Source organism: Nanorana parkeri, unplaced genomic scaffold (genome assembly GCF_000935625.1).
Source record: "Nanorana parkeri isolate BGI_ZX_2015 unplaced genomic scaffold, ASM93562v1 scaffold8, whole genome shotgun sequence".
Lineage (NCBI taxonomy): Eukaryota > Metazoa > Chordata > Amphibia > Anura > Dicroglossidae > Nanorana > Nanorana parkeri.
Window position 1 is genome coordinate 1,046,660 of NW_017306276.1, and position 13,495 is coordinate 1,060,154.

General features: G+C 41.3%; 1 protein-coding gene across 3 annotated transcripts in view; it reads left to right on the forward strand.

The window, feature by feature from the left end:
• The window catches only part of DCLK1 (doublecortin like kinase 1), a 289,474-nt gene that overhangs the window by 32,402 nt on the left and 243,577 nt on the right, over positions 1-13,495 (forward strand). For all 3 annotated transcript variants that reach the window (XM_018554346.1, XM_018554338.1, XM_018554354.1), the window contains exon 2: positions 5,362-5,747. In XM_018554346.1, the coding sequence (XP_018409848.1) occupies positions 5,372-5,747 (376 nt within the window). In that variant the 5' untranslated portion in view covers positions 5,362-5,371. The remainder of the gene's footprint in view (positions 1-5,361; positions 5,748-13,495) is intronic.

A 13,495-nucleotide genomic window follows, 5' to 3' on the forward strand; every position in this document is an offset into this window, starting at 1 on the left:
TTTATACTGATGCATGCATGTGAAAAAGTAAGAACACCCCACGGAAATTGTTTTCTTTTTAAACATATTTGAAAAGGCCAACATAAGGTCTTTATTCAAACAGAGTGCCACCTTTACAGATAAAGGTGATATACTTGGATAAGAATACAAAACTTTGCTTTTCAATTATTAATTCAATCAAAAAATATCAATTGATTTAATAATAGACGTAGGAAATGCCTACATAATTGTATCTGAGTTTTCTCATTTGCTCCAAGCAGTTAAAAAAGAGACACACTGTATTTAGTATTTAGTAATGCCAAATTAAATCTTTTTTTTAATGCAAGCTGGGTAAGTACCTAAACTTAAAGGAGAACTATGGGGTTAAAGGAGAACTATTAGGTGAGTGCTTTTCACTCACCTCATAGTTCTAGCCGACCTGTGACAATGAGACTGTCACAGGTCGGCTCAGTAGATCGGGAATTATCTAAAGGCAGAGCCAACTGTACCCGCCCCTCCCCCGCCCGTTCCGCCAGTCAGCGCTGGTGGATCGGAGCGGGGAGGGGGGAATCCAGCCCCTCCCCTGTCACGGCAGAGAGCCGTGACAGGATGGAGAGGTGAGCGAACGCCGGTATGTGTTCGCTCACCTCCCGATCTACTGAGCCGACCTGTGACAGTCTCATTGTCACCTCATAGTTCTCCTTTAACATGGTATCTGTGTTATGGAGTCCATTGTACAATAGAGCTCAAACTGGGGGCGGGCAAAGCAGCACAAGGAGCCAATTAGTTGTGCTGCAGTACTCAGGTACTAAGAAAGAGAATGTTCCTCCTGCAATTGAAAAGCGATAGATACAAACATCTTTACTTTTATTATTTTTTAATTATACAAAACTTTCTACACTCCTCTATATTTCTATGTGAACATTAAGAGTTACACACTAATGTTTCTTGAACCTAAAAATGCGAGAGGACGTCTTGACGATTGTAAACATTGATGCCTTTGACAATAATGGAAACTTTTTTTCTTCAAGGCCCATGATATGTCTATGTCATAACCTGTATTGCTTATTACTGTACACTTTATGTTGGCTCTCCTACCATAATAGGACTTATCTTCTTTGTATTGTAAAATCCCTTTTTTTATCCAATAAAAATTTATTTTGGAAAAAAAAAAGAAAGAGAATGTTGATAGAAGAAAGCCGAATTAAAGAGAGAGAAATTTTAGGTCATCAGTCTGCAACTTCTCCTATACTGTCCAGTCACAAGTTAAGGGAGGGACAAGTCCTGCAAGTGTTAACTAATTGCAGCACATAACAAATAGGTCTTCTGCCCTATGAAACAGGACGGTGTAAATTTCAGAATTGGATGGAAAGAAAGTACTTAAAACAGCTGCAGGTAAAACAGCTGCCCTATATATTGCTCATGTGTGTATTCAGAAGATTTCCTGGACTTTAACCTACTTGTGTTTCTAGTCATGTTCTTCTTTTGTGATCCAAGGTACACTTGGAGCACTCAGTGAGAAGCAAAGCAATGAATGTAGGATATATCTGGGCTAGCACTATAATGAGGGTGTTGTATCTGGATTCTACAGTATGTACAAGCCAATACATGGATGATCTATGAAGGAGGATGATATTCAATATGAATTACCATTCCAGCTCAGTTTTAACAGATACTAAGAGCCAATACTGTATGTTGAACAGCATTGTGCTTGATATTGCTTGAATTTAGTCTGACATTATTTGTGAATTTTTTTGATATATTTGATTTGGTCCTTATTTAAGAACATTGTTCCTTTGTGAGTTTAAGACACAGCCACGAAAAATCAAAGGGCAGGAGGATGAGATTTGATTTTGTGGAAGTGAAATCCCCAGCTGCTAGCGATAGACACTGGAGTCGAAAGATATGACAAGTCTCTGAGGATTATAAATAGATTTAAAATGTCAAAACAAAATCAGATGAGAACTGTGGCTATATCTCAGTGTTACTGTGAAAGAATGCTCTGCTGGAAGATATTTAATATCAAGAAAAAGCAGAGGGACGGTGAAGAAGGATGAGCCCAACCTACATATTTGGTTTTAGCGTAACTTATTTAATAAAGTTGAGCAGTTTAAGCGAATGCTCCATACCTCATAGCAGCCAATGGAAGATTTCATTTTCTCTAATCTGCCTGACAGCCGTGACATATCTAATTATTATGTGTTATGTAACCGTTTCATCCTTTATTGAGTAGACTCAAGAAGGTTTACCTTTCTAACATGAATATATTCTTTGACACTGTTTATTAATTTTAATTATATAGAACAGGCGTAGTGAATTCAAATTTAAGGAGGTCCAGTGCATACATTTTTATGGAGCTGAGGTCTGAATCACGGTCTGAACAAAACAGTGTTCATACCACGGTCCGCAAGGCACAGCTGCTGGTATGAAACTTTCGCTATCACAAAGGGGATAACAAGCCCCTATGTGACAGCATTTAGAACTGACAGGTTCACTTTATGAAGACATCAGGGGTCTATTAGACCTCTTGTGTTTTTCCTGCCCTCCAATACAGATCATCAAGCACGGGAATGTTCTTGATAGTCTGTATACCTTCTGGCACTTCACTTGGCTTCTGACAGCTGAAGCAAGAAGTGCCGAGAACGCTTAATGCTTCAGTGATCACAGAGCAGATCGGGGTCTGCTCCTGCTCTCCATCCTGACACTGTGTGGTGTCATCCCGTTCCCCCGAAAGGAGCAGGGGACTCCAAAACCATGGGGGGGGGGGAGTGGTAACGCAGCAGACAGCCACCCAGATCACTTGTAGTTGTAGCAGCCGGCCCTGCCTGACGTCATTGGTTGCTAGCGGTGGGAAAGCCTGCGCTGGGTTATGGCTGGCAATGGAATTGCAAGCCTCCACCCCAGCTGGTGTACCCACTATCAGCCAGCCACTGATGATGTAACCTTCCCAGGATGCAATGCTTGGACAAGATTACATCATTTGTGCCAAAGTGGACCAGGAAGTGGGAAAAAAAGAAACTGTAAGTAAAATAAAAATACGTTTGTTTATCTAATGAATGTAAGATGATTTAATATCAGCATGAAGAGCTGTATTCTAGTATTCTAGTATTTTATTCAAAGTGGGTAAAGGTCCACTTTAAAGACCCAGGCAGATAAAAACACCAATTAAAAAAGTTATAATTTCAGAAACTTATAAAAACAATGATACATTTCAGCAAAATCTCCTTTACGTTTACCAACAGCTATGTAATGACAGGGCCTACTCGTTTGAATATAAATGTAATAAATTATTTAGGTAGGCCCTACATGTAGTAGTTGTTGGTAAACCTAAAAGAAGCCATAATACATTTACACAATCAGATTTGTAACATGTGTGGCCAGTTTTAAAAGACTGTAATACAACTATAAAAGTAAAAAAAAAGTACTAGAAATCAACTGAATATGAAGTAATATATCAGTCTGGCAGACAGCGGAGGAGCCTATCCATGTATTGATCAATACCTATAAGATTCTTTTGTATAAACTTCTTACTGCCCTGCAGATCACTTTTGTTGTTGTTGGAAGGGTAGGATTAACAGGCCAGATCTGATAAAAAGACAGGTTGGCCACAGTGCATGGAAACCAATTCTCATGTTTCTATCGTATATTAAAGGGGAATGCTGCCCTACCAAACCAAATATTTAGCAAAATTTGGTACAATGATGGACATCTCTATGTTCTATTGACTCCTGTGGTTCTACCACAAAGATCTGCCAACTGTAGGTCCAGCTTCCTCTGCCTGCTTCTGCCACTGCTACTACTTTCTCATTAATTATTGCTGTAGTCAGCTCTTAAACTCTGAATTATGCATTCTTTCAAAAGGAGAAATGGGGGGAGGTACTGACAGCTGGGTGGTTTTTAAAAACAATGTGGTAATAATGAGGATAAGGCTCTAGTACTTGAAATTCAATGGGAAGTAGCAGGTTTGCATGATAAGTTGATCCCCAGCATTGAATGAAGATAATTTTCTAGATCTTTCAAAAAGACTTTAAATATGTACAGCCTACCTGAATGGCATTCAGCTTGCTAAATCACTCTGTATCATAAATATCAATTGGTATTTTTTACAAAGAAAACACTTGTTTTTACCTTTTTTTCATCTCTAGGTTCATCTCAGTGCTGCTGGTGTTGGCAGCCACTTCCTGGCAACATTCATGTACCTTAGGCATGACTGCATGGCATTTGTGATAGTGATAACTAGGGATAAGCTCAGGTTTGGACCAAACCCATTATGAACTTAAGCCCTTCTGAACGTGGAATGAGCACCTACAAACCAGGAAGGAAATTATTTTCTCTGCCACCCAATCAGCTGTGGCCACGAAATTCCCTTCCCGCAAATGCAAGTAAGCAAAGGGGTGGTATGCAGTGATGTCATTGACCTTATATCGCTACATGGTTATATTAAATAAATGTAATTTTCCTAATATGGCCATGTGGCCATATAAGGTAAATGATGTCAAAACAAGCATCCCGCCCCTCTGTTTCTGGTCAGCTACAGGGCAGGGCATGCCCCAAGCCACAGCTGATTGGGCAGGAGGCCCATTTAGCTTCCATGTTCACAGGAGCTCAGATTCGGACTGGGTTCATTCGGAACCTGAGCTCATCCTTAGTGATAACGGTTGGCTATACCTTTGTAATATGTATTGAAACTGAGGCTTGTAGTTACTATTAGAAGCCCTTGTGACAAAGTGACAAAGCAGGAGCACATTTAGGAGAAAGACAGAGCATTGTCACCCTATAACCAGAAGTGTCTGAACAAAGACTTTCATAGCAAGATGTCTAGGTAGTACTATAATGAAGGCTTCAGATATTAACAGATTGAAATGGCTTTGGAAATTACAATAACAATATTCAATTTCCAGTATGTGAGATTTTAGTGATTGGGTTTACATATACTTTCATTCTTCCTGTAGATGACTTAAATACCATGCAAACAGTATGTGCTGCTTTTTTGAATGACTTCATGTGACCTAACACAATACAATACTTAGCAGCCCTACTACAGTACCGTTAATTTTACTTTAAAGTATTTAATATTCTATTATCCATAGTAAAGAAAAAAAATGTATTTTAGGAGATGTGAACAGCAGTTTAATTGTAATAGTGTTTAAATGAGAAACGGATTCATTAATGATTCAGTTACAAATATATGTGAATGTAACACAGGCAGCGTTAGTCATAGTGTTTCTGAAAATAGTAACACTGATAATGAAGGGAAGGTTGCTCATTGCAGCCCACGATAAGTGTTTTAGAACTATTATCTGACAATCACTACTACTATTTATATACATGCAGTTTCTAGTTTTCTGGTTAAAAAAAAAAATGTATTCTTTCAATTTACAGAATCTCTGCAATGTCCTTCGGGAGAGACATGGAACTCGAACATTTTGATGAGCGTGATAAAGCTCAAAGGTACAGCAAAGGGTCCAGAGCTAATGGTTTGCCAAGCCCAACCCACAGTGCCCATTGCAGTTTTTACCGGACCCGTACTCTGCAAGCCCTGAGCTCAGAGAAGAAGGCTAAGAAGGTGCGATTCTACCGCAATGGTGACCGATATTTCAAAGGGATTGTCTACGCCATTTCTCAGGATCGCTACCGGTCTTTTGAAGCACTCTTGGCTGATATGACCAGAACTCTTTCTGATAATGTGAATTTACCACAAGGAGTGAGAACAATCTATACTGTAGATGGAAATAAGAAGATCACCTCCCTGGATCAGCTTGTTGAAGGTCAGTTTATCTTTATGATGTCCACAGGGGTATTGACCTTTAAAGTGGCATTAAACCCTCAGATTGTTTAACATAAAACAATACTGTAATGTGTGCCTTACTGTAATCCATGGTTGTTTCCCTTCTCTTTGCTGCTCTTCCTTTTAAATCTGTATCTGTTCTCATGCTGGGCAGAACTTCTGTTTTGCAGCAGACTGCCTTGTCTCTGGAATGGATACAGGGTGTTTGTGTGTAGCTTTGTAACCTGAGCCAGCACTACAGGAAGAGGCACTCAGCTGCAAAGGGAAGTTCTCCCCAAGCATGAGAAGACATGAGGATTTAAAAGGAAGAGCAGCAAAGAGAAGGGAAACAACCATGGATTACAGTAAGGCGCACATTGCAGTATTGGTTTATGTTAAAAAATCTGAGGGCTTAATGTCACTTTAAGTTCAATGTCAGGGTTTACATGCACGTCTCTTATTTGCTCTCTTTGTGTATGCCATTGAAAGCATTTTGTTACATTTGTTATATCTGTTTGAAAGTACAACAAATGCCTCTTGATCCTTACAGGAATTTTGTGATCTAATACCTTCCTGTATAGAAACAGGGACGCCGCCACTCCAAATGCAGATCAAATTCGTCTATTTATTGACGTAGATGCAGCATGTCACACTGGTGCAACGTTTCAGGGTCTCGCAGGATCCCCTTCCTCAGGCAAAACATGTACTGTATGCATGTTTCGCCTGAGGAAGAGGATCCTGTGAGACCCTGAAATGTTGCACCAGTGTGACATGCTGCATCTACGTCAATAAATAGATTAATTTGATCTGCATTTGGAGTGCCAATGTCCCTGTTTCTATACATGTACATAACAGTGGCCATACGTTGACTACCGCAGCACCCAACAAATTCTTATGGAACTAGCGGTCAGGAGTACAATGGGTTCATGGACTCTTGTCTAATACCTTCCTAGACACGCTGCCTGCACTGTTATCAGTTAACTTGTTCCCAGTTCTCTTTGTGGTCCAAGTTATGGAAAGGGGGTAACCTGTAGTTCTGTTCTATGGTGACAACTCTGATCTTCCAAAGATATAGTATTAGAGATGAGCGTTGTCATCCTATTACAGGAAGTGTGTAACTGGCAGGAACACCAGGTGAAAATAAAGAAAAAAAATGAAAAAAAAAAACAAAACCCAATGCTGTCACCACACCTAAGTACTGGTAAGCTGGAATATATTACATTTGTATTCTTGGGTTTAGATACACTTTTAGCATTACAGCAATAGCTGAGGGAAAGATGCAAGCAGTGAGGTGCTCCATTCTCATCACCCGTCCCTCCTCACTACATGCCCATTCACAAAATGCCTTCTATTTTTCTCAAAGAATACAAAACATTCTGTGATTAGAGGAGGAGAGATGGTTCGTTCCGCTCTTCCTCCAATCACAGAACGCCTTCATATACTGTATGTCATTTTTTCTTTTGCCCACAGTTCCATTTTAAGTAAACCTGCCATACAGCAAAACATTTGCAACTAACAGACACTAGCTAAGCACTTACCCATTGTACTACCTAGGGATGCACCGATACCGATACTAGTATTGATATCGGTGCCGATACCAAGTATTTGGGCGAGTACTCGCCCAAATGCTCCAATGCCTAGCCCGATACTTCCTGTATCAGGAAGCCGGGCAGCGCGTCATTACACGCTGCCCGGTTTCCTCATTGGCCGGGAAGCGTCTCCATGCTCTCTCATCACTTGTGACAGGCTGGACATACCAAGGTAAGAGGAGACATACTTTATTGTTACTCAGGAAGCCAGGTGGCAGGTCATTACACGCCACCTGGCTTCCTGAATGGGACTTCCGTTACTCGGTAATTGGTATCATCGGCGAGTACCGAAAAAAAATTATCAGTACTCAGTCCCTCCAGGGCTACTGATTATCAGTACTTATCAGTAGCCCTGGAGGGACTGTTGGAAACGAGTGGAAGGAAGAACATCAAGTGGCATCACATAATGTAAGTACTTAAAGGAGAACTATGAGATGAGTGATTTCCACTCACCTCATAGTTCTAGCCGACCTGTGACAATGAGACTGTCACAAGTCGGCTCAGTAGATCGGGAGGTGAGCGAACACATACCAGGTTCGCTCACCTCTCGATCCTGTCACGGCTCTCTGCCGTGACAGGGGGAGGGGCTGGATTCCCCTCTCCCTGCTCCGATCTGCCAGCTTGACTGGCGGAACGGACGGGGGAGGGGGCGGGTACAGCTGGCTCTGCCTCTAGATAGGCAGAGCCAGCTGTCACTCACGCAGCTGGGCGGATCCCGTCATCTACGTCGAGATCTGCTCCGGCTGCGGCGCCTCAGTATACCGCGAGCTGTAACTCGCGGTATACTGAGCTTAGGGTATCGGGAGGACTCTAGTTTGTGTCCTCCAGTTACCCTAAGGAGAACTATGGGGAAAAACACTGACCCCATAGTTCTCCTTTAAAGCAGCATTTGAGGGGGAAAAACGAGCCTTTAATGCCACTTTAGATCAAACAAGGAGTTCAGGTACACCGCCGATGCATTTTGTGGTATTGTACGACCACTTTTTCAGGAAGGTGTAGGACTGGTCTTTAAAAAATATTCTGGGAACCTCCAGTCTTACCTGATTTAAAAAAGTGATTTAGCAGAAAGTATCCAGAACTTTTTCTTGGACTCCAGGTGCCTCTGCTCACCTTTCCTTGAGAAAATCCTAATTTTTGGGAAAATTCCTTCAGCTACTCACCCTCCAGAAGGAAGGACAGTGGCAGCACCAATTCAGAGATGATTTGAGAATCTACAGCCGAGTGATACACAAATAAGATACATTGTTATTAATAGTTAAGTTACATGAATGCAGTTTTAAGATTTAACTCCTGAGTTTAGTGTCACTTTAAGTATCAAGTAATAATAAGATCCTCGGCTTGGTCCATGCCATTGCAGCCTGTAAACTGCTAAAAGTATTTGAGCCAGGTTTCAATTCTAGAATTGCCTGACGCTGACAATGTGCAGGAAAGCAGAAATGATCCTCGTTTCATTTGCATTCATTTGCTAAATTAGACCAGTGAAATTTGTCTTGCAGCTCTTAGCTTTGTTTAAATAACTGGAAAATATTTTGTGCTTTCCTCCACGGCTATGAAATGTATATGAAATGTTAAGAATTTATAAAATGTACTCAAAGTATATTTCAACAAAAGAACAAAAATGTAATATATTGCAGCGTAACAGTCCTTAGATGTGGTGGCTACATTAGTTTCTTTTTCAGGCCAAGTATGGAAAAATCCTTTTGTTTCTACTAGAGTTCATGCAACTTGAACTGTGGAATTAAATGAAATCTCAAACAATGTTATTCGCTTTCCCAATTCTCTTCTGTGAACTACAAAACATGGGACCCTATATAATGAAGAAGAAGAGAGCAGGAGGTATTTTGTAAACCTGTCCTAGTGTAACAATACTTCTTCTCCATAGATATAGAATGGTGAGTGCTGTCACCCTAGACAGGAAGTGTGTTACTCGCAGGATCAGCAGATAAAAATAAAGGGAAAAAAGCCTGAAAAGAAAACTATGCAACTGTCACATCTTAGGCCCGGTTCACACGTGGGCGTTTTGTAGCACGTTCGAACGCTCTGCAAAACGCTCAAACACCGAAATCCCATTATTTCCTATGGGTATGGTTCACTCCTGCGCGTATTACAGGCCGTATGAACACGCTACAAAACGTCCTATGGCCAAAGAAGTACAGGAGCTTCTTTGGGGCGTTTTTGTCAGGCGTTTCCCTTGGGATACAGCCAAGTAGCCCTCGTAAACGCACGCTTGTCGCGTGTTTTTTTACCGCGAATCGCGGTAAAAACGCACACCATGAAACGCGCGACAAACGCGCATATTCGATACGCCTAGGTGTGAACCCAGCCTAAGGCCCCATTCACACTGAGCGATTTATCGCGCGGTAATTCCCGCGATATCGCGGCTATTTAACGCGCGATATCGCTCTCCAATGCATGGCAATGGGGCTCTGTCCGTTGATGTCGCGGGTCGTGCGTCGCTACAGCAGGGCCCTTTTTGGAGCGGATTTTGCCGCGATTCTAGCTTGCTCAATGCAATATCGCGCAAAATGCAAATCGCGCGACAAACGCGCGATTTGCGAATCGCTCAGTGTGAATGGGGCCTAAGGCCTTATAAGTTGCAATGTATTACATTTTTTAGATTGTCTTAGATACACTTTAAGCATAGAAGATTAACATGCAAAAAAAGAAAATGTGTAATACTGCTTTTTATTTTAAAATGATATAAAAGCAAATTATATACTCACAAGAGTCCGTAAATAAAAGCTTGTAGATTCATGCATATATAGAAAGCATATGCCACTAAGCCAACTAGACATCAGAGCATTAACACAGGAAATGGATAGGTTAGGGTTAACCCGTTTCAATGGTCAAACCATCTTCATCAGAACCAAAACCAAATCTGAAGAACCAAATAGAAAATTAACAAAGTAAAGACTCTTCTTTATATTACTCACTGTACCTAAAATATTGAAATACATTTACATCCACCCTGCTGGTGACGGCTGGTAAGTTCACCCTTGTTACCCCCACCAATCAATTGTTATCTGGTCCGGGAAAACTCTGCCTGATTGAATTCAAATGGAATGGTGTGTCTAGGTAGATCATCACATTACTGCCTGAACATAGTGCACAATTACATTGTTTGTAACATATATGGCTGTCCTAAGGATCATGTCAGAAGGGCAATTGAACTTCCATAGTCACTTCTGAAAGTTATGGTGAAAATCACTCTAAACAGTATCAAGTCATTGATAATGTCAGTATGGTGTTATAGAGGTTTTCTTGCTGAAGAAGGGTTACCAGTAACAGAATATGGCCTCATCTAGATGGGCTTTGTTTATCAATGCTGTTTTTGATGCTCAAACATGTGCATTCAAGAGCAAAGAGGCTGCATTTGACTTAATTTGACTGCAGGGCAAACAGATCTCCATAGGACTTTTTACATGCAAAGAAATGTAGAGCAGGTGAAACAAAGTCTGAACTGTCATCTACACCGAGAAATATTTGCAGACTCAGTAAACATGGTCTTTTTAGAACAACTCCAGTTGTTGCATGGGTGAGTGCGTAAAGGGTTGGTATCTTTGTATGTGAACCCAGCCTAAGGCCCCATTCACACTGAGCGATTTATCGCGCGGTAATTCCCGCGATATCGCGGCTATTTAACGCGCGATATCGCTCTCCAATGCATGGCAATGGGGCTCTGTCCGTTGATGTCGCGGGTCGTGCGTCGCTACAGCAGGGCCCTTTTTGGAGCGGATTTTGCCGCGATTCTAGCTTGCTCAATGCAATATCGCGCAAAATGCAAATCGCGCGACAAACGCGCGATTTGCGAATCGCTCAGTGTGAATGGGGCCTAAGGCCTTATAAGTTGCAATGTATTACATTTTTTAGATTGTCTTAGATACACTTTAAGCATAGAAGATTAACATGCAAAAAAAGAAAATGTGTAATACTGCTTTTTATTTTAAAATGATATAAAAGCAAATTATATACTCACAAGAGTCCGTAAATAAAAGCTTGTAGATTCATGCATATATAGAAAGCATATGCCACTAAGCCAACTAGACATCAGAGCATTAACACAGGAAATGGATAGGTTAGGGTTAACCCGTTTCAATGGTCAAACCATCTTCATCAGAACCAAAACCAAATCTGAAGAACCAAATAGAAAATTAACAAAGTAAAGACTCTTCTTTATATTACTCACTGTACCTAAAATATTGAAATACATTTACATCCACCCTGCTGGTGACGGCTGGTAAGTTCACCCTTGTTACCCCCACCAATCAATTGTTATCTGGTCCGGGAAAACTCTGCCTGATTGAATTCAAATGGAATGGTGTGTCTAGGTAGATCATCACATTACTGCCTGAACATAGTGCACAATTACATTGTTTGTAACATATATGGCTGTCCTAAGGATCATGTCAGAAGGGCAATTGAACTTCCATAGTCACTTCTGAAAGTTATGGTGAAAATCACTCTAAACAGTATCAAGTCATTGATAATGTCAGTATGGTGTTATAGAGGTTTTCTTGCTGAAGAAGGGTTACCAGTAACAGAATATGGCCTCATCTAGATGGGCTTTGTTTATCAATGCTGTTTTTGATGCTCAAACATGTGCATTCAAGAGCAAAGAGGCTGCATTTGACTTAATTTGACTGCAGGGCAAACAGATCTCCATAGGACTTTTTACATGCAAAGAAATGTAGAGCAGGTGAAACAAAGTCTGAACTGTCATCTACACCGAGAAATATTTGCAGACTCAGTAAACATGGTCTTTTTAGAACAACTCCAGTTGTTGCATGGGTGAGTGCGTAAAGGGTTGGTATCTTTGTTTGACCAGCACTAGTGTCTGTGGCCATGATGGATAGATTCCAAAGTATTTGTTATCTTGGTGAGACGCCGGTCCTCAGTACGGGCACAGACTGCAAGGAGAACCTGGCAGCTGTCCTAACTCTCCAAAAGTAGATGTGAATGTTTTGACTAGAGTCTGGTTTTACTCTTCATGCTACTCTCTCCAAGAACAGCTGCAGAGTAAAGGAAATAGGGGGGGAGGGAAAATTAAACCGTTCCTGTAAAAGCACAGCTAAAACTAGGGGTGCACTGATACCATGTTTTCCAGACCGAGTACGAGTACCGAGACTCTTCCTCCAGGACTCGCCAATACCAATTACCGATACCTTTTTTTTTAGAGTCACGTGACAGTTTTTCTAACACAATACAGACTAATGATTTTAGGACAGTGGTGAAGCGCCAGGGACTGGTCACAGCTACAAACGCGGTGCCCCTGGTAGTTCTGCTACTGAGGCCAGGCTGTAGAAGGGATACAAATCTCAGCAATACATTATATAGCAATGCAGAATATAATCAACTATAGAGGACTATAAACCCCAGCAATACATTATACAGCAATGCAGAAAAAAGCACAGGACAGAAACAGCTGTGGAGTTCCGGTGCAGTTTTGCTGCACCATACCTGTACATACTCTGTGTTAACGCTCTGCTCCAGGGTGATGGCTTGATGTTGCGGGTGGAGGGTCTCAGGAGGGGGGAGATGTGTAGAGGGTCTCAGGAGGGGAAGATATGTTGGCTGGCGGAAGCACTGTAAACAGGCACCATGTGGTTCCCAAGAAGGCTGCGGCAGTGTCCCCAGCAAGTGCAGGACCTAAGACAACCACTTCAAATTCCATAGTTAAAATGCCGGTATCGTTTTTTGGTTTTGGAGCATTTGCATGAGTATGACTACTTGTGCAAATGCTTAGTATTGGCATCGACACTGGTATCGGTGCATCACTAGATGAAACTCACCTGTCCCACTGGCCGTGCCACTGTTCTTTGTTCTGTTGTAGAGCTACTACTGCCTGACGATTCTTACATGTGTGTTAGCTCCAGAGGTCCACCTCTGAGCTCTATGATTCCTCCCACCCACCCCTTCTTCACTACAGGAAATAGTATGCACCGACAGTGCTCAGCGGGGGACCAGAATTTGACATTACCAGAAGTGTGTTTGATGCAAAAGATTATTTGGCAGCGGCAGAGAGAGTTGTTTCATTCAAAGTGACAGAGTTGCTTTAAATGGAGTGTATAGTGCTTTGGTAAATATTTTCCTTCTTTGTTGGCCAAAACTATAAAATATTAACAACAAAAAAACAAAACAAATATATATATTTATATATATA